Source organism: Melospiza georgiana, chromosome 21, assembly GCF_028018845.1.
Source record: "Melospiza georgiana isolate bMelGeo1 chromosome 21, bMelGeo1.pri, whole genome shotgun sequence".
NCBI lineage: Eukaryota > Metazoa > Chordata > Aves > Passeriformes > Passerellidae > Melospiza > Melospiza georgiana.
In genome coordinates, this window is record NC_080450.1 from 8,865,749 (window position 1) to 8,886,163 (window position 20,415).

At 47.0% G+C, this 20,415-nt stretch overlaps 1 protein-coding gene across 2 annotated transcripts; it reads left to right on the forward strand.

Moving 5' to 3' along the window:
- Positions 1-6,797: 6,797 nt before the first annotated feature.
- ST6GALNAC1 (ST6 N-acetylgalactosaminide alpha-2,6-sialyltransferase 1) lies at positions 6,798-18,484 on the forward strand. Of its 2 annotated transcripts, none has more exons than XR_009115479.1 (9): positions 6,798-7,505; positions 11,200-11,830; positions 12,443-12,611; positions 12,791-12,962; positions 13,328-13,466; positions 14,143-14,246; positions 15,413-15,502; positions 15,944-16,196; positions 16,972-17,021. XR_009115479.1 is itself a non-coding variant. In XM_058038863.1 (9 exons), the coding sequence occupies exons 1-9, from the start codon at positions 7,252-7,254 to the stop codon at positions 17,492-17,494; spliced, it is 1,830 nt and encodes a 609-aa protein (XP_057894846.1). In that variant the 5' UTR covers positions 6,798-7,251; the 3' UTR covers positions 17,495-18,484. The 2 variants fall into 2 exon arrangements, 1 of the variants encoding a protein (XP_057894846.1); XM_058038863.1 differs by lacking the exon at positions 15,944-16,196 and adding an exon at positions 17,324-18,484 and having other exon boundaries at positions 16,972-17,071.
- Positions 18,485-20,415: the final 1,931 nt, after the last annotated feature.

Genomic DNA, 20,415 nt, shown 5'->3' on the forward strand with positions numbered 1-20,415 from the left:
AGAGATTGTTGAGGGAGAGATTGAACTAGAAATAAGTTTTAATAAGTTTCAAAATATGGCTTTGCAAAAAGACCGGATATTTTAGAGGATTAGAACTGTGAAAGATGCACTGTAGCAGGACCATGTTGGGGGAAAAATAGAGGTGATTGGTGTTAGAAGTAACAGCAGCATTGTGGGGCAAAGCTAATGGGATGAAAAGCATTTCTGAGGTATTGTAAGCAGGAAATAGGTTGGCTTCTGAGGGAATGACACTGAGTTTTACATCTCTTATGTCTCAGCCTTCATCAAGACTGATAATGGAATAAAATCATTTGAAACACCTCTCAGTTGCCCCATCTCTGTAAAAGCTGGGAAAACCAACAAGGAAGGAGAGCATGTGGTGATGGGAATGGCAGGGCTCTGTCCCAGCAACCTTGGGGTCATCAGCAGGTGGAGTTATCCAAGAGCCCTTGTACAAACCCTCTACCAGAAGAAAGGAGATCTTTTTCTTTCTTTGTGAGCACAAAACAGGACAAAATCATCCATATGTACCTGCTTCTGGAGAAAAATTTGGCTGGGGTGCTGAGTGTCCACAGGCACTTGCCATGGTTACTTACAGTCGTGTTTAGGTGCAGGTAGGAAGGGATGGTGTAAGGGTGATCTCTTTTCTCTTCTCTTCTCTTCTCTTCTCTTCTCTTCTCTTCTCTTCTCTTCTCTTCTCTTCTCTTCTCTTCTCTTCTCTTCTCTTCTCTTCTCTTCTCTTCTCTTCTCTTCTCTTCTCTTCTCTTCTCTTCTCTTCTCTTCTCTTCTCTTCTCTTCTCTTCTCTTCTCTTCTCTTCTCTTCTCTTCTCTTCTCTTCTCTTCTCTTCTCTCTTCTCTTCTTCTCTTCTCTTCTCTTCTCTCCTCTCCTCTCCTCTCCTCTCCTCTCCTCTCCTCTCCTCTCCTCTCCTCTCCTCTCCTCTCCTCTCCTCTCCTCTCCTCTCCAGGTATAAATTCCACCTGCCAGCTGCAGTGTTGAAACAAAATTTGATCACCTTGGCTCTGTTCTGAGTCAAACCAGGTTAATAAAACTGGTGACCAAGTGTCTGCAGGCATGGATGTGTCTCAGTTTGGCCTGCAGGCAGCCCTGGCAGTGTTGGTGCATGGATAAATGGATCCATGGATCCATTTATAATGAATGGATAAATGGGACTGCAGGCTTCTGGTTTACTATAATCTGTAAGGCCTAATAAAATTCTGGTATTAACAGAAGCACAAGGCTGGCTTGAATACAGTATTGTACAGGGAACAGTAAACAACTCAAGAAATTGGCCTTCTAGGAAAACTGACCTTCAATTCAGCTGCAACCCCCAGACAAGGAATTGTTTCACAGGATAACACAAAACCCAAAGACTCACCACGTGACAGGACAGGAAGTTTTTATTCCTGGTTAGATGAGATAGCAAACCACATGAAATTTCACAAATAAGATGCCACCTATTTATCCTCAAAGAGGAAGAGGCAAATGTGCATTTTGTAGATGTCAGGTAAAACCAATTCTCAAATCAAATTGTATATGAATTTCTATCCATCAAACAGTGCAGTTATTTTAATGTGTTTGTGGGGTACTTGACATGTCAACATGTTATTAATAGATTGGTCTCCTGAACAGTGATAAAATGTTTTGACTGTGGCAAAATAAATAACCAAACTTTGACTTGTGGGCTGCTGGAGCCTGGGGGCTTCAGCCATCAGGGCTCCAAGGATGTTGTGGTGGAGCCATGGAAGATAAAAGCTGACAGATAAAGCTGAAAGCAAAAAGATACCCACGTAGTTTTGGGCAAAACAGAACTGTTGGCACCATCCTGGTTAAATTCTGATGTGATTATACCTTTACTGCTCTGTATCCTTTCTATTTATTTCAGAGATCACCTGTCTGGGGTGCTGTAGGATGGCTCCTCATCCTCCTGCTAGCCAGGATTGCCTTTCAACATCAGCTGAAGGACCCACAGTAAGGTAATTTGCAAATGCTTTAGGGTAGATTACACAAAGTTTGTCAACCCAAGGGCTTGTTATTTCTCAGTGATTCTCAGAGCACTTTACCATATGGTTTCACAGACAGCACACACAGTTAAACAACCAGCAAAATAACTTTTCATAGTTCTCATTTTAATACAGAGCAATGTGTCTTCTTGCTCTCGGTTGTTTTATGCATTTAAGATGTTATTTTAGTCAACTGATCTTGTTTTTAACTTATGGTTACAATACCAGGGGGTGAATATGAACTTAGATACTGAGCAAGCTTCCATGTGGGGTGGAGCAAAGGGGATCAGCAGAGTCTGATGCAGTGGTGGAGATTGCTTAGGGAGAGGGAGAGGGAACTGAAGGATAGACAGGACCCAGCTGACCTCTGCTTGGAAGCATGGGGTTGGTAATTTTGGAGATTAACACAAGGGCTGGACAGCACCCACATTTGCCACGGTGTGTAAACAACACAGTTTCTGTTGTAGGCCTGATCATTCTCAGTTGGTAACTGCAAATGGAGACCCAAGGCTTGAGGTGCAAGCTGCAGAGCTGGAAAAACCCCACTCAGTGTGTCCTGCCTGACTTCTCTGTGGCAGGTTTTGGAAGCACAGCTCATGAGGAGATGATGAATGTCACTGCACATCGTCAGTGAAACAGGCTGGCTCATCCTCTTGGCTGGGACTGCCACAGAAGTGTCCTTCCTGGAATCTCTGTGACAAACCTGGATTGAACAGATACTAAAGAGCTCCAAGGAATCAGGAGAGAATGTGTGGCCCTTCCACAGCGCTGCTCTCCTGCCCAGCAATTCCTTTGCCTGGGCATTTCCAAGGAGGACGTTGGTAGGTGCTGCGTACCTGCCATGGCAAAGGTTTCCCTTTTCTCCATGGCTAACAAAAGGCTCTGTCAAGTTAACAAGGGAAGGATAGAGAGAAGTAACACCAGGTATGTATCTAAATAAAGCAGGAGAAGAACTGTTACAGAGGCGACAATACACAAAAAGGAGAGAAGGGAAGAGAAGCATCTGATTTTCAGCAGCTCCTCACAGGACCCTGTGGTTGTCCCACCCCTGCAGCTAAAAATGGGACTGCACTTCTCTGATCTTCTCTGATTTCACTCTCCAGTCAGTCAGGAGCAGAGAGGAAAGCACTATGAGGCCACATTTTCCCAAGTGTAAGACAGGAACAGGATGATTTATACCACTCAAGAAGCAGGCTTATGTCTTGCATTCCCTGCAGCACTTTTCACCCCAAAGGATGCCAAATGGCACATTTGTCCTGCCAGAGATGTCAAGAGCAATGGTTTCTGATGTTAAGGCAGTGGGAAGAGTATGGGAAAGACCTTTATTAAGAAATATTTCACTTCTGGCCCTAAAATTAGTGGATCCCCTCAGAGATGTGATTCTGTAATTCATTTCTATGCAGGGCCTGAGTTTTGCTGCCAGATGTGACGTGCTGAGATAATATGCCTGCAATTTTTTTTTTGCCAGGGGTATGGAGAGGAATTTGGGCTTTGTGATTCTTGTGCTTCTTTCTCTGGAGCAGTGGAGAGTCCTTGAATGCTCCTATTCCTGGCAGCTGTCAGGGACCCGGGCTGGAGAAGCTGCTTCTCTGATGGGAGGCCAACTAGCCACGAGTTTCATAAATTACCTCTTCACCTGTCTGCAGTGCTGCCCTGCTCCTTGGAGGACCAGTTCTGTGAGAGATTCCCAGTCAAGGAACAGAATTTTTTTCTTCATTTCCATCAAACAAATTTTAAAAGGGGGGGGGGGAAATTCCACATCTTAGCCCAGAAGTGGTGTCAGTCTGTCTCTCTGTCTGTCAGCTCTGGGGTGATGTTCTAGGCTTCCTGCTGGGGTGGCACAGACAAAAGGCTGCTGAGGGAGGCATTTGGATAAAGGATCCCTGCTTCTTTCCAGCCTCTGTAACTCCAGATGATGTTTCCAGCCATTGTTGCTGGGAGTGTATTTTTCTGTGGTTTTTTAAAATTCTCACAAATGAAGAGGCTCATGAGTGTTCTCAGCATTGTGTGAGGAAGGAAAGCTGGGAGCAGAGCATTTCAGTGGGATGGGGTGAATGTGAAGAGCTTGAGGAGCAGAAAAGGCTGTGTGATGGCAGACTTGGTCTGCTCCTCTCTGTTCAGGGAGGTTAATTATCACCCAGAGCTGTGGCCAGAGGGAACAACTCAAAGCCAAGTCCTCACTATGCTTACAGGAGGAACTAAACCAGGTTCCAGCATCCAGAGCCTGTAACAGGGCCAAATTCAGAGCACTTTGCCCTCACCTCCCAGTGATTGCTCCAGTCAAGGACATTCTGTGGGTGTGGGCACTGCTGGAGGAACCTGCCCTGGTCCCATTACCAAGTGGGAGAGGAGGAAATAATCTGGTTTGGACCCATGTCATCTACAGGCCCTGCACAGATCCAAGGCAGTTTCTTTATAGGGGCCTGAGCTGGCTGGGCTGGGCACCAAGCACACAAATCAGCACTAATGAAAAGCTGACAGGGTTTGCAATCTCTGTGGGCACTGAGCAGCCACTTGCTCATTCCACCATCAAAACCACGGTGTCTTTCCCTCCTGGAGCATTTCACCCCATGGAGAGAACAGGCTCACAAAGCTGCTCCCTCACTCCTGGCACACTTCACTGGGGCTTTGCTCTGTGACAGAACTCTGGGCATTCTTGAAAGTGCCACTGTATCAGATGTGGGGGCTTTGCTTCAACAAACGCTGTTGTCTCTGGCTGCTTGTTTAGTTTTTGAGAGAAGGTTTGGTGCAGAAGGGAAGGAACTGGCTGGAAAATGGCCAGTGAGTGTGGAATTATGGCAAGCTTGGGAGTTTCTGGGCTATCAGTTTCATTTGGTAAAAACAAGACAAACAGCTGTTCAAAGTTTTCTCGTGTAATTTCTTCCCCTCCAGATTCCCAGCCTGAAAGCATTTGTTTCTGAAGATGACTGCTGAACAGGGAGGGAAAAACCAAGAACCTAAGGTTGCCAAGCCTTTGCTAGCCCCAAGGCATGACCACTGAGCAGCTGCATGCTGCAGACAATGTCATTCTTTTTCTCCCCCACTTATAACTCAGTTCTTACATCATCAAATAATACTGTGAACATATCCAAACACCCCCAGCTTCTTTAGCAGCTTTATTCCATTTATTTCCAGTCAAACATTGGGTTTGGTAGGTTGTAGGCATCACTGAAAGACAAGTTTATCCTGCAGCTAAGATTCATTGATCTGTAGAACAGTTCTGTTCCTGAGCACATCTCGTGATGTTCTGTTCTGTGGAGCAGAGACATGGGAGAGTGGAAAGCACACAAGGCACAGGCAAGCAAACAAGATTTGGTGCACAGCCCGGTGAAGAACGTGCACACAGAAAAGTTTATGGCACAGTTCAAATGCCAGCTTGCCAGCTGACACCCTCAACACACACAGTATAGGATTTAATGACAATCAAGTTTGTTTATGAATTAAAAAAAAAAACAGCAAAAAACTCCAAACACCACTCTAGACAAATCTGCCTTTTATATGTCCAGGATGTAATTAAGGATGAGTGAAGTGCACGTGGAATTAAATGGATGTTGGAGATTAAAGGGCTGACAGAAAACCATCTTCACTCAATGATCCCAGGTGGAGTTTGTTTAAATAAAAAAGTCATCTTGTTTTTACAGTACTGAAGGATGGAAGAACTTCTGCTGTGGGCATTGATGCTGAGACTGGACCAGCAGTGCTGGGCTTGGAGTCTCCACACCAAAATGAAGCAGCATCTCCTGAGATTGCAGGGGGACTGCAGAGAAACATGCATTTGGAAAAGGATGCTGTGGCCCTTGAGAGGCCAGGCCCTGTGCATTTGCACTCTTTGCTTGGCACCTTCCCTGTGTATCCCAAGAATCTCATTTCTTACAGAGCTGTTTAAGAGACCAGCTCTGCTCTTGACCTCAGTTTTCACCAGGTCATCCCTGAAGAGTTCCAATACATCCCCATTTCCCACTCTGACCTCATGTTTGAGCAAACCAGCCTGGTGCCTCAGTTCTGACACTGATGTCAGCAGTGGGGTGAGGAAATGATGCTCCAAGGAAGTGAAAGTCTGTACTCTGACAAGGGGGGGTTAGGTTTTCTTTTCTTACACCAAGAAGGTGAAAAGCCCTGTTTGCAAATAGCAAGGCTGCTTTTGGCTAATGTGCTTGTCAGAGATTTGGATATTCCCCCAAGTACAATCACAATCCCTCCTGAACAGACAGTGCTACAGACAAATTCTCCACAATCACCAGTGCAGATCCTTAAAAGCAAAGAAATCTGTATTTTTCTGCTTGTAGGAATTTTTCTACCCTTGTGGCTCTTGCTTTTGCAGCAATGTTACATGGAGGAGATTGAAGGAAAATGATTCCTGCCTCCAGAATTTCCCTTTGGGACCCCTGTTAACAAAAAAAGTCTTGTAGTTGTGAAACCTGTTGACTGGCTTTGCTGTGATATAAAACAGGCACCTTCAGTTCTCTGGGTATTCAGTAACACTGTGAGTGCTTCTGAGATTTGAGATACTGTCAGCAAAAGCTTTTTTTATATCTGAGCTTCATTTTTTATAAGAGCTTGCAAAAGAAGCCTATGCATAAGAAGCAATATGGCTATCGCCCCTTGAAATTTCAGGGTTAATGTTTAACAGCTTAAAAAGTTAAAATAGTTGTAAACCTACATCCCTGGTAGAAGTAAACATTTATCTGGGTGTGGTGTTCATCTTTGCAAATCTTTCCCTCTGCTGGTGGGGTGATGTACCCTGGAATGCCTAAGATTGATTTCACACTGACTGGAGATTTTCATAACATAAACTCCTCTTTTCTGTGGTGGATTTGCACCAAATCTTACTTGGATTTCTTGGGTTGTCTCCCTACCACAAGGTAAAATGGATGTGTATCTAGCCATCAGCATTTGTGGGCAAGGATTGCTCCTGGATTGGGGCTGCAAGCAATTATTGCATGAAGAATATTTGTTTGTGGCCATGTGTAAAACCTTGGGCAGGTGGTGCTCTGAAAGCTTCCAGGATTGTAACTATGGTCACTTCCACACTTTGCATGCATTCCCAGTGATGCCTTTTCCAGGTTAGGGATAAAAGGTTTCTATTTTAGGGCAGAACAATGTCATTAAGAAAAACACAATAAACTTCCACTGTTTGCAGTAAAAGGCTTTCCTTTTCCCGCTCTTTATAAATAAGCTTCTGGTGATAAATAGGAACAGCACAAAACTGATGCCTGCCTGAGAAACTGGATCTGTGTGCTGTGACTGGGAATGCTGGGAGACAGGGTGTGCACTTTATTGTGGGAAATCCAGATGGAAAACCAGCCCAGTCCTTCCACACCCCTTGGTGAGGCAGTGCCTGGCGAGCCCTCTGCCACTCACGGGTTCCTCACCATGCGCTGCTCCAGGCTAAGGCTCCCAAAAATTGCCAAAGCCCTGATTTGCCTCGTTGTTGTATTACAGTTCTGCCTCTTCCTTGGCAATTCCAGCTCCTTGTTTGACTTGGCAAAGACAAAGATTTACAGGTAAGGGACCTGTTCCTTTGTGGCGTGCACTGCCTGGTGTGGGTGCTTGTGCTCACTTTCTGTCTCTTTGTCTTTTTTACCCTGAAATTTGCACTTCTGATCTGAGTTAGGCGACCATATTACTTTAGCAGAGCATGCTGTTGGAAGATCCACAGTCAAAAATCTGCCTCTGTTGGCTCAGTATTTTCCAGGGCTTCCTTTTGTAGCTGTATAAAGCAGCTTTTGCCTCACTAATGCTACGTGTTTTCATACTTTGGCACTACATGGTATTTGCTTTTCCTGTTGGCTCCCAGAAGGGCCTTATTCAGCCCTAATCCAGATTGCATTGGTGGACAGTGAATTTGGTGGGATGGCTTTGAATGTATGGCAAATTCAGCAGCTGATTCCTAACACAAAATATGCTGCATACTGGCACACCAATGTCATGTGGACATGATATCTTAATATCTATTTTATATAATAATATATATAATTTTATCTCTTTTATACAAATGGTCAAGTAAATCCTACAGGGATGGGTGTGGAGGGAGGGAATTGCAGTGACATGTCTCCAGCATCACTGGCAGGGAGCACTGCTCCTTGCATGAGCCCTTGCAGGCACCTGAGCCTTTCCCAGGAGAGGTATGGCTTGTGGATGTGTTGAGCCTCCTCAGCCTCCCCACCACCCTCAGCTGGTCCCAGCTTGCCCAGGAAGCTCAAATGGCTGGGCTGGGCTGGGCTGGTTCTCAGCTGAATGTCTGGGCTGCTGCTATGGGGGCAGGCAGGAGGAGTGAAGCTGGGAACATCTGCAGCTCTTCTGGAGGTGACTTGAGTTCAGCTCAGCTCTAGCAGCTCGAGACCCCGCTTTGAGGACAGCTGTCAGATTTGGAGAGGTTGGAACCTGCACAAAGGAGGTGGGAGGGAAAGGAGAGAAGGAGGAGGCGTAGAGAAGTGACTTCTCCTTGATCCCAGAGCCCATCAGTGGCAGAGCTGGAATAAGAAGTGGCTCTCCATATTTAGCTGCTTGAAGCCATTTCCTTCTGCTGTAGTTTCAGAGAATGGAAATGCCTTTATTTATACAACTTAAGTAAAACACAACAAGATACGAGCTGTGTGTGGCTGTCTGTGTGGCAGTTCTATTTCTGTACCTTGCATGTCACGCAGAATACACAAAGCAGCATTTTCATGGCTTTATCCTCTATTTGTCCTTGGGCTTTGTAAAAGGGGAGGAAAATGACAGCAAATGTCATTGAGCTTCTGCAGTTGTTTGCCAGCTGGACTCTAGAGCCTGACATCCACCGTGCTGCTTTGACAATTTGTCTGGGTTTAAAATGCTGGTCAGGAGAGCAGGGTCCTGTGTGAGCACCGGTGCCTGGCCATGTGGGCCTGACTGCAGGGAGCAAGCTTTGGGATGTGAAGAGTCCTTGGTTTTACATTTTGGTCTCTGGCACAGGATTTGAAGTGTAACAGACTGAGGTGGAATCTACCCTGCAAGACAGCAACAGGGAAAGCCTGGAGTGGGGGATGGTTTCTCATATTGAAACTCCTTTTCATTTGTTTTCTGCGCTTTATTTCAAAGTTTTAAACATCATCTTAAAAATACACCAGAAATTCACCAAGGGATTTAAGATCTGCCTGAGCTATTTTACCAAATTTCTCTTTATTTAGAGTGTCCATATAAAATCTTTCCTCCTATTGGGCAGTAAGCAGTGACAGCAAGTTTATACATGAAAGCCTGTGACAGAAAGCACATGCTGCACACTGGGTTGAAGCTGGCTAATGATTATGGGAGAGGTAGAGCTGATAGGCCATGTGCTACAAGCTCTCTTTTCTAGCCTTGTAAAGGTTCTCATATTTATCTGATGAAAAACGATTTTAAACGCCTCCTTAGCTGATCATTTCCTGAGCACTTTCAGAGTGGTACAACACCCATCAAATTTCAGCAGTGACTGAGCTGCTATCTGCAGCCTGTTATCTGCAGGAGTGCTTTTTGTCCCATTTTTCACTTCGGAAGCAATCCACAGCGTTCCCAAACGAGTGTGTCATGCAAAGGCTGAACAGGAGGGTGGGATCAGGCTGCCACAGCCATGGTTTATCCTCAACAGCTTTGCTGCACACAAAAGCTCAGCTGTGGATATTGTTCACCTTCCTTTTTCCTGTTCTACCCTCCAGCCATGCACAGAGAAGGGGGAATGTTTAGGACACAACTCCACCACTTCTGCCTTGATTTTTTTCCCCTGGGTTTCAGCACAGGTGGCTCTTCTGCTGTCAGCAGATATGTCCTCCTGTGACAACCTTGTACCTGCCTGTGCCTCTGAATCAGGCAACAGGGCAGCTGCAATATTAGAGGCAAGTGCTAAAAATGTAGAAATTTTGCATTTTAACAGCTTCACAGTGTCTGCCTTCAGACACATGTGCCTGGTGAGTGCTGTGTGATGCCCTTGCAATACCTGACCAAGGCAGAGGAGAGAAAGAAGTGTCCTGTGGCCTCAAAATCTCAAGAGGTGATGAAGGGTAAAGAAGTGAGTTTCACTGTGGCATTCACATTCTATAAACATGATTCCTGCGCCCAGGTTTTCTCTCCTGGGAAGCTGAAAGGCAGAGAGAGGCCTCAGAGAAAAGGAAAGCAATTCTGATCTCATTTGCTTCTCCTGTGTTGTGCTCATGTGGAATGTGTTTGGAGATTGTTTACCCACAGGTGATTGTTTCATTGGATTCTGGTGTGGGTTGATTGACTCTTTGGCCAATCAGGACCAAGCTGTGTCAGGACTCTGGAAAGAGTCACCAGTTTTCATTATTATCTTTTTTACTATATCTTATACTAAAGGTCTTTTTAATATATCTTATCTTTTAGTATATGTTTTTAGTATATCTTATACTAAAAAGATATAGCAAATCTTTATACTTATAAAAGTATCTTTTCTGTATTCTTTAGTATAGTATATAGTGTTTACTTTGAATGTGTTTGGAGATTTTTTACCCACAGGTAATTGTTTCATTGGATTCTGCTGTGAGTTGTTTTCACTCTTTGGCCAATTGGGGCCAAGCTGTGTCAGGACTCTGGAAAGAGTCACAAGTTTTCATTATTGTCTTTTTAGCACTCAGTAAGTATATTTTCTGTATTCTTTAGTATAGTTTAGTATTCTTTAATATAATATAGTATAATAAAGTAATAAATTATCCTTCTGATATCAATGGAGTCAGATGCATCATCTCTCCCCTAATCAGGGTTGCCTGAATTTCCAATATTTCACTTCTCAGACTTCTCTTCCTGAATTCTGGAAGCTCTTCGTGCTCTGCTGCTGAAGCACAGGGCTCTGCTGGCAGAGGGGAGAGGCAGATGGCTGCCTCCATGGTGGGGCCATGTCCTGAGCCCAGGATCTCCAAACCAACCCTGCAGTGCTCTGGGGACAGTGCCAGGGGACCTGCCCAGTGCCCAGTGCCCTGTACTGGTTGGCTGCTACTGCCAGAGTGAATGTTTCATGTGCCAAGAGCTGAGGAGAGAATGTGTGCCTCTGGGATTTGCCTAGTGGGGAGATAAGCAATATTCAGGCTGGAATGGTGCAGGAAGTTAAATAATATTTTGGCAAAGCTTAAAATGAAACTGATGTAAAGCACAGAGAGAGGCTCAGAGTCAAGAGCACTAGAAACGAGCTGAAGGGTGTTCAGTGCTAAGTGTGTGTGATGTATCTGCTTTTCCTTTGATTGCATTCAGGAAATTGAACATTTTCCAGCATGCCCCAGAGACACAACAAGTGGACCCCCAAGAGCAACAGGGTTTGAACTCTTCTGATAATGGGAACTCCAGGAGCATTTTAAAGGTGACTTTGGGAGGACACATCACAAGGCTCAATGATGTGGTGGAGAGCACACCAAGAAAAGGAAAGGAGGAGCAGAAGGAAACAATGAAACCAGTTATGAGTGTTAAGGAAGAAAAGGGGAACATGGCTGTGAAACCACCATCCCAGTCGGAGGGAATCAAGGAGACAACAGTGAAAACAACCCCTGTGGTGCAGGAAAACGAGGGGAAAACAACAGTGAGGCCAGCTCCATGGGTGGAAAAAAACAAGGAAAAGACAACAGTGGAACCACTTCCCTTGGAGAAGGGTGGCAAGGAGAAAGCAACAGTGAAACCATCCTCTGGGGTGAAGGGAGCACATGAGAACAGCACATCCCCAGACCAAGCAAAACCCAAAGCTCCTCCTGCATCAATGAAAACTGTACCGCCTACTCCTCAGGCTGCTGCTGTGACACAGAAGAGGAAACTGAGCTCTGTTAACTTCACATCTGAGCCACAGTGGGATTTTGAGGACGAGTACCTGCTGGATAGCTCATCCCCAGCCTCGGTAGGTGGGATGGTGCAGGTGGTCACCAAGAATGGCCTCCCCACTGACCTCCTTGCCTGCTGGCCCTGGGGGTGTGGGCCCTTTGTAGCTGCGTGTGACAGTGTTCACAGGGGTCTGAGGATGAGGGGAGAGATGAGGATCTGACTCCATGTTTCAGAAGGCTTGATTGATTATTTTATGATATATATTACATTAAAACTATACTAAAAGAATAGAAGAAAGGATTTCATCAGAAGGCTGGCTAAGAATAGAAACAGAAGGGATAATAACAAAGGCTTGTGGCTTGGACAGAGAGTCCGAGCCAGCTGACTGTGATTGGCCATTAATTAGAAACAACCAACATGGGCCAATTCCAGATCCACCTGTTGCATTCCACAGCAGCAGATAATCATTGTTTACATTTTGTTCTTGAGGCTTCTCAGCTTCTCAGGAGGAAAAATCCTTAAGAAATGATTTTTCATAAAAGATGTCTGTGACAGGGGATCACAAGGGAAATGGTACCACTGGAGTTTCTGTGTTTCCCTTTGGCCCTACCACAGACAGGCACACGAGCACTGGCACTCACTCAGGTTTATCACCTCAATCATTACTCTTTCCTTTTTGTTTTTCAAGACCTGCTCTGAATCAGTGAGGGCCAGGGCTGCCAAGTCTGCCTGGCTGAGGGATCTTTTCCTGCCCAACATCACACTCTTCATGGACAGGAGACACTTCAGTGACAGTGAATGGAACCGCCTGGAGCATTTTATACCCCCCTATGGCTTCATGGACCTCAATTATTCACGTGAGTCCCTCAGGGCTTGTCAGGATGGGACTTTCAGACTCCTAACAGGAACCTGTAGGTTTGCAGCATCTCCCCATCCAAGGCATCAGTCTAGGAGGATCTCATGGTGGAAACTGTGGTGGTTTCACTGTGTCCATCCCAAAGGCTCTTGATAACTCACCGCTGTGTTTGCTTCACAGTGGTGAAGGAGGTCATATCCCTGCTGCCCCCAAAGCCCCACCAGCAGCTGCTCCTGGCCAACCATGACAGCAGCATGCCCACGTGCATCAGCTGTGCTGTCGTGGGGAACGGAGGAATTCTGAATAACTCTGGGATGGGCCAGGAGATTGACTCCCATGACTATGTCTTCAGGTAAGGCTGCCTTCCTTCTCAGAAGATGCACAGATAGCTCACTGTGGGTAGCCCCTGACTGTGGCTGGATCACTTCATCTCTTCTAGTATTCCACTCATTCCCAAGTGCCAAAATGATGGATGGCAGGAGATAAAAAGTCCAAAAATAATTGGAGAGTTACTCAATATCCAAAGCCTGTGGTCACAAATGAGCCACAAAGAGCCATCTCCACAGCAGGGGCTGTCCTGCAGATCAGGGTGCTAATCAGAATAGGGCTAGTCTGCCCTTCCTCCAGGCTAACACTGTCTTTTCCTGTCAGGAATGTGCATGGGAGGGGTTTCAGTGGTCACCTAACCCTGCTCTTCTGTTTCATTTCCTTTGCCAGGCTGAGCGGGGCTCTAATCAAGGGTTATGAAAAAGATGTGGGAACAAAAACTTCCTTTTATGGATTCACAGCCTACTCCCTGGTTTCCTCTCTTCAGATCTTGGGACACAGAGGGTTCAGGAACATCCCACGGGACAAAGTGAGTGCACACTGCTGTGTGCATGCACAGCTTTAACGGGATGCTGTTTGTCTGTGTGCTTCAGCTCTGCTCCTGCCACAGGGAGCAGAGGGGCTGAGGCAGCCCTTTAGCTTTACCCTCAGGGAGGGAACCTGCTCTGCCCTGGCTCAGAGTGAGTGTTTGCAGTGACAAGTTGTGTCAATGCCACCCCAGCCTTGTGCCACCTTTGAGTCAGGAACAGGAGTGAAGGCAACACATTCATTCTCTTCATGAGGCTAATTTGAGTTTATTAGAAACCCATTCTTTTTATACACCATTCCAATTCATGTGGACTTGATTGGTTGCCTAATTAACACCCCTTCACACCATTGGCTATTTAAGCAGACACCCTTTGGTAAATATCTTATGAGAAAACAACTGTTCAAAACACCAGCTGCAAGATTGAGAAGGCTGAGAGAAAAAATTAAAACAAAACTCCCCAGAACAATTCCTGGGAAAGTTTATCTGGCTGTCTCTGTCCCATCCACAGCATTATGGCATGTAGAAGGAGCTGCACATCACATGTTTTCTCCATTCTGCTGCTGTGGGCTGGTTGAGAGTGCAGACTGGAGATGTGTGCCCAAGAAACTCAGCCAAGATGTTTGCTTGTATTGATTTGGAGATTCTGTTCACTAATGCTCATTTATTTTCTTCTTAGCATGTCAGATACATTCACTTCCTGGAGGGAGCAAGAGACTATGAGTGGCTGGAGGCTCTGCTGTTCAACAAGGACATCAGGAAAGGATTCCTGAACCTCAGTGGGTAAAGCCAACTCCAGCCCCCTCTGCCCCTCAGTGATGAGCTCTCTGTGGGGCTCCTTGCCTCTCCCAGGGCTCAGCCCTGTGAGGACCAGGCCAGGGTAAAGCCTCCCTCCCCTGGCAGACTTGCAGAAAGAAATCTCTCATTTCCTGCACAGCTCTGAGCACTGCTGTAGCCAATACACCTCCTTCAGAGGTAGCTGGTAGGAGCATTGGGGGCTGGGAAGGACGGAGACGAGAGATTTTTGAAGCTAGGTTGTGGAACTTGGGGTTTATTGCAAAGGGCCTGGGTGCAGGGCCCTGCTGGGAGCTGCCAGCCACAGCTCAGAGCAGGCCCAAAGAGGAAGAGAGGGGGAGAGAGGATGAGAGGGTAAGAGAGTAGAAGGGGTAAGAGAGCAAAGTTCCCGTTACAATACAATAAATCTTCCTCTGTGTTGAATATTCTGATTCTCACTAACCAATCTAGCACAACATACAAATCCTATAGCATTTACATACAGCCTGTAAGAATCACTACATTACCATACTGGGTTACATTTTAAACCCTAAAAACTCCTCTTTGGGCCCCTTCTGCCAAGCTGTAGGGTCTGCTCTGACCCTTGGGCCTGTCTGCAAGCAGAGGGTGTTGTTCCATCAAAAGGGGATTACCTTCAGCTGGCCACACCGTTGTTTTCCAGTTGTTCAGTAACTAAGGGATCCCAAAGCTTGCTTTCATTTTAATCTCGCTTGTAGTTTCTATATTCTCAAAATCTTTTGCCAGGAAATCATATTTATAAGGCTTTCCTGTTTCATCTTCCCCAACATAGCTGATTTCAATGATGTGTGGCCAGAGCTTAGGGAAGGTTTTGTGACTTTTGGGGATGAACACTTGCTGCTGGCTGGTCTGGTGTGGCCTGCTCATGGATGAAGGCCTGGTTTCACTAATTTTTGCCTATACAAACACATGCTTTTGATATTCCTATCTCCTTTTGTTGCCTGTCCTCCCTGATCTCCTCCTCTGCAACGCACACAGGCTATGGAGGCTTTGTCATAATGTGAGAAATGTTACAGAATATCTTCACAGTGTTTGTGGTTTTTCTCTGACCACCAAGTGCATCAGGGCTGATCCTTTCCAGCTGTGATGAGGTGTGGGAGCTTGCTTGTCTTGAGTCTCCCCATTCCTGTCCTTAGGCAGAAGCCCCGGCAGAAATTCGATGAAGATTTCACAATGGACAAATACCTGGTGACTCACCCTGATTTCCTCAGATACATGAAAAACAGGTGAGCTGCAGGTTGTGTGCTCTAACAGGCTCCTTTTTCCTGGCCAGCACCATCTCTCTCTGTCTCTGGCCTCCCCTCCCAGCTCCCTCCCTGTAACCCCAGCTCAGCCACACCAGCAGCCTGAGCTCTGCTGATGTTGTTGTGTGCTTTTTAGTTGTATTAATATGCTTACTGTTTAATTTGTAATTTTGTAATTTCCTCATGCTGTCCTTTTCCCTGCCTTTAGAGTAGCACAGGTTGTCCATTTTGTATTTTATGTTTTTAAAACTAGACTTGTTCCTTTATTGTTATTTAGTTTATTTAAGTGTTGGTTTTTTGTTACCTAGCTTTCCCTGCCAAGTTCTACCCCCCTCCTATCCATACCCCTTCCCCAGAACTTTCTTTACTCCTCCTTTCACGAAATGCCAACCTCTCAAGCTGAAACTCTCTGTGGTGCTGCAGTGGATGCTTGTGGTGGGTGAACATCCAGAACCTGTGAGCTGGAGAAGCAACAGCCATCAAACTGTTTGGTTTTCTGCATCCAGAAGAGACCCAGGGCCAATTGCAACTTTAGGTGTAAGAAGAAAGTTGCTGAAGTGCCAGAACAGTTGATCTCTAGTTCAGGACCAGCCTTGCATGTTCCCCAGTGCTTGGCACCTTGGAGGAAGGCTCTGTGACAGATTTTCTCTCCAGAGATTCCTTCTAGACTCAGGAGGTTGGTTGTGCCCTCAAGCATGACAGACTCTTCTTCAGCATCTCCTTTGCCTGGCCTGGCTGCTGCTCTTCTGTGCCTCTCCAACCCTTTCCACAGCCTGCTGGCCACTGCCACCATGAGATCTGTTCTGGCCACTGCCACCATGAGATCTGCCCATCCTGGGCCACGCATGGCTGAGAGAAGGAGGCACAGAGGCTCCTGTAGGGCCCTGCTTTGGCTGCCTGTATCCTTCAGTGTCCTTGAGAGCTCCTGCCTTCCCTGGAGCAGATGGCCACCCCCTTGGGGCCCCCTCTGACTTGGGGCATTTCCAGCACCAAGAGGACTCCATGCTATTTTTTTCCCAGTGTTTACTCCTGCTTTCCTAACTCCTGGCATGACACAGTGCAGCTCCTGGCAGGTTTTGTGACTCCTCTGCACCTTCCCTATGTCTCCTTTCACTCCTAGATGTGGGTGGGGAGCAGGATATACCAGGGAGCCCCAAAGCCACCTCTGCACTGCAAAGCAAAGGGCAGATTTAAGAGTAGTGGGCTTTAACTATGAGATCCTTTACCCTCACTGCTTTAAGACCCACCACTTCAACAAAGCTGGGGCAGAGCTGGGCTGAGGTTGCAATGAAGGTGGTGGAGAGGTCTGAGCACATTTGTGGCTTCTCTGAAATGCCTCATGTGGCCCCAAGCTGCTGCAGGAGGGGAGATGCCACATCAGCCACAAGGTGTGTCCTGCTTGAAACACCACAGCCAGCAACTCCTCAGTGCTTTCCTCTCTCCTGCTGCAGGTTTTTAAAGTCTAAAAATTTGCAAAAGCACTACTGGAGGCTGTACAGACCCACAACAGGGGCCTTCCTGCTGCTGACTGCCCTCCACCTCTGTGACCAGGTAAGGGCACAGTGATTCTTGCACCCAGAGCTGTCTGGAAGTGGGAACAGGGGACAGGGGAGAGCAGGGCTGGCTGCTCTCCTGGAGCACATCATCTCCTGGGGAGGCAGTGAGGGCACAGCAGGATCTCTGGAGCCAGTGCTCACACTCTGGTCCTTCTGGACCCCCAGAGAAGTCCCATCTGGCATCTCTGTCCTGTATTTCCCCCTGCTCCCTCCATCCCATGCCCAGTGAGCCCTGCATCTTCCCCAGGTCAGTGCCTATGGCTACATCACAGAGGGGTATGAGAAGTACTCAGATCACTACTATGACAAGGAGTGGAAAAAGCTGATTTTCTACATTAACCATGACTTCAACCTGGAGAAGCAGCTGTGGAAAAGGCTTCATGATGAGAATATAATGAAACTTTACCTGAGAACCTGACTGCAGCAAGGGCCATTGCCTGGGAAATCTCAACAACACCTCACAGAGAACAGAAGAGGATCCCCAGAGCCAAGGTCAGCTCTGCACTGCCAGGCACATTTCATCCCCACAAAGACATTTCCCTCCTTCAGCAGCTCTGTAATTTCACAACATTTCAACAAATGTGTGAATGCTGCAGACCCAAAGACCAACAGGAAATGCAGCCTGCAAATAAATCCCACCTGGCTGTGCTGCAGGGGTCTTGCTGGTTGTTGTAGGCATGGGCATTATGAGAACAGAATCCAGGATGGATATGGTCCTGTGTGTAATTTCTCTCTCTGCAAGAAGATGCTCCTCAGGCTGGGGCCACTTCTCTTCTGCGTGGATCCTCTCCTTTAGCAATGCCCATTTTGGAGCTGGGTGTTGTCTAAACAAACTCCCTGAGGAGCTGGAATGGATGGAGGTGGAAATACAGATTCTGTTTCAGGTTGACTTTATTTCTTGGGAGGAGGGGGCTGCACTCACTCTGCTCCCTGGAGATAAAAAGGATGGAGTGGACACTTCCAGGTGACCAATTTGGGAGAGAATGAGTTTCACTTCTGCTACCTAGAATGGCCTTGCTCTGACACTTCCAGAGCAGCACTGCCATCAACTTCAGGGCAGGCAGCTGCTCTCCATGGTGCAGCACACCTCCTGTACCTGCTGCCTCTTGCCCCAGGGCTCCCCTGGCTGCACAAAATGTGAATTTTGTGGCATGGACCTGATGTGCCAAGTCCTTGCACAGCTGGACTCGGTCATGCTTGGCTCCCAGCTGTGTTTGTCCTGTTGGAGGTGGAAGCTCTCCAAGCCCAGGGATGGATGCCATGTGTCATTGCTGCTGGCTGAAGGGCCTGTCTCCCACGGTGCTGAGAGGGGCCCAGCTGCAGCCAGCACACCTGGGGTGTGTTGGCCTCCTGGAAGGGGTTTTGTAAGCAAAATAAATGGCACTGCTTTGGCCAAGCTGATCTTTCAGCAGCCCTGTGGCTTGTGGTTATTTAGTGCACCCAGAATTGATGCTTTAAAGGCTGAGATACAGCAGATGGCAAAGCCAGGGAAGTACAGCACTGAGGGATAATGAGATTACCTCCACCTGGAGAAGCTCTGCAGCTTGTGTGGACACACCCGAGCATCCCTGTGAAAAATGCCAATCACTTGTTTTTAAAATTTTAAAAGTTTAATAGTAACAAAATGGTTATAAAAATAGTAATACAATTAGAGTAATAATAATTTGGACAAATTGAATTAGGACAATATGAGACAATAAAGACAAAGATGTCTGGGTACCTTTTTCTGGGCAGCACGAGCCCGATAAAGGGCCCACGTTCACAAAGGATTAACCCTTAAAAGCAACAGCCTGTTGCATATTCATACATCTCATACATGATGCATAAATTCCATTTACAGACAGGATTCTGTCTGGTCAGTGGAAACTTCTTCCTCTGAATCTTAACAGCGCTTTTGAGGTGGGAAGAAGTTTGTTTCTTCTGATAAGAGGGCAAGAAATTCTTCTTCTCTGAAAGATTCAGGTGTCCTGTGGCTGCTATCTCACTGCAAGTCCTTTCCTTAAAAAAAATACCCTACATAGCAGCGTTTCTATTTTAACATTTTTTATAACCTAAAACTATATTTAACACACTACTTAAGAGAATTAATACAGCATTCCTTTCTAACACAACACATATAATATTCATTTTAATATTTGTGAAAAGCCTATCATAAAATACATGCATTTTTCACACTCCCCCACCTGTTCACCTTGCAGGGCAGGGATCACCACCAGCCCAACACCTCCCTGAGGAAGTGGGTGAACACCTGGTGAGTCTGCCCTTGTCCCAGCAGCTGCTCTCCAGGTGTATCAGATATTCAAGAAAAATGCAGGAAGGGCTGGGTGTTTCCCCCATGACACTGTACAGGCAAAAAAGCCACATGCAGTGTTCCACACGTCCCTGGGTTAACCAGCTGCACACTCACCAGACCTACTGTGGTTGGGAGTGTTTTTCCATTTCTGCAGCACTTTTGTTGGGGGCAGCAATGTCTCCAGGGACTCCCTGGGTCCAAGGAAGGAATTTCAGCTGGAATTATCAGCGGGGTTGGTCAGGCTTGATTTCCTTTTCCCCTTTTTCCTTGTGCAGCAGAGAGGCCGGGCAGTTTCTCATGTCTCACTGAGCTTGTTTGTGAAGGACAGCCTCCCACACTGAGGATCCAAATGCAGGATTCAGCTTCCCTGGAGAGGGTGTAGCTGTGCCTGGCTGCTGTGGCCATAGGAGCCCACGGTGTCTGTGGGAGCAAGACCTGTCCCCAAATGTCTGTGGGAGCAGGAGCTGTCCCCAAATGCCTGTGGGAGCAGGAGCTGTTGCCAGATGCCTGTGGGAGCAAGACCTGTCCCCAATGCCTGTGGCAGCAGGGAGCTGTCCCCAATGTCTGTGGGAGCAAGACCTGTCCCCAAATGCCTGTGGGAGCAAGACCTGTCCCCAAATGCCTGTGGCAGCAGGAGCTGTCCCCAAATGTCTGTGGCAGCAGGGAGCTGTCCCCAAATGTCTGTGGGAGCAGGAGCTGTCCCCAAATGCCTGTGGGAGCAATTCCTGTCCCCAATGCCTGTGGCAGCAGGGAGCTGTCCCCAATATGGGGAGCAGGAGCTGTCCCCAAATGTCTGTGGGAGCAGGAGCTGTCCCCAAATGCCTGTGGAAGCAAGACCTGTCCCCAAATGCCTCTCTTGGGAATGGTGCAGCCCTGTGGGAATGACAGGCCCAGAGGGAGCCACGGGCTTTGCAGCCGGCCAGAAATCCTTCCTGAGCAGCAAACAGGGAAACCTGAGTGAGGCTGGGCCCCCATCCAGAGCTGCACCCAGGAGCTCTGGGCCTGCTGGGTGCCTCAGCCCCTCATGGTGGCTGTGCACTGTGGCC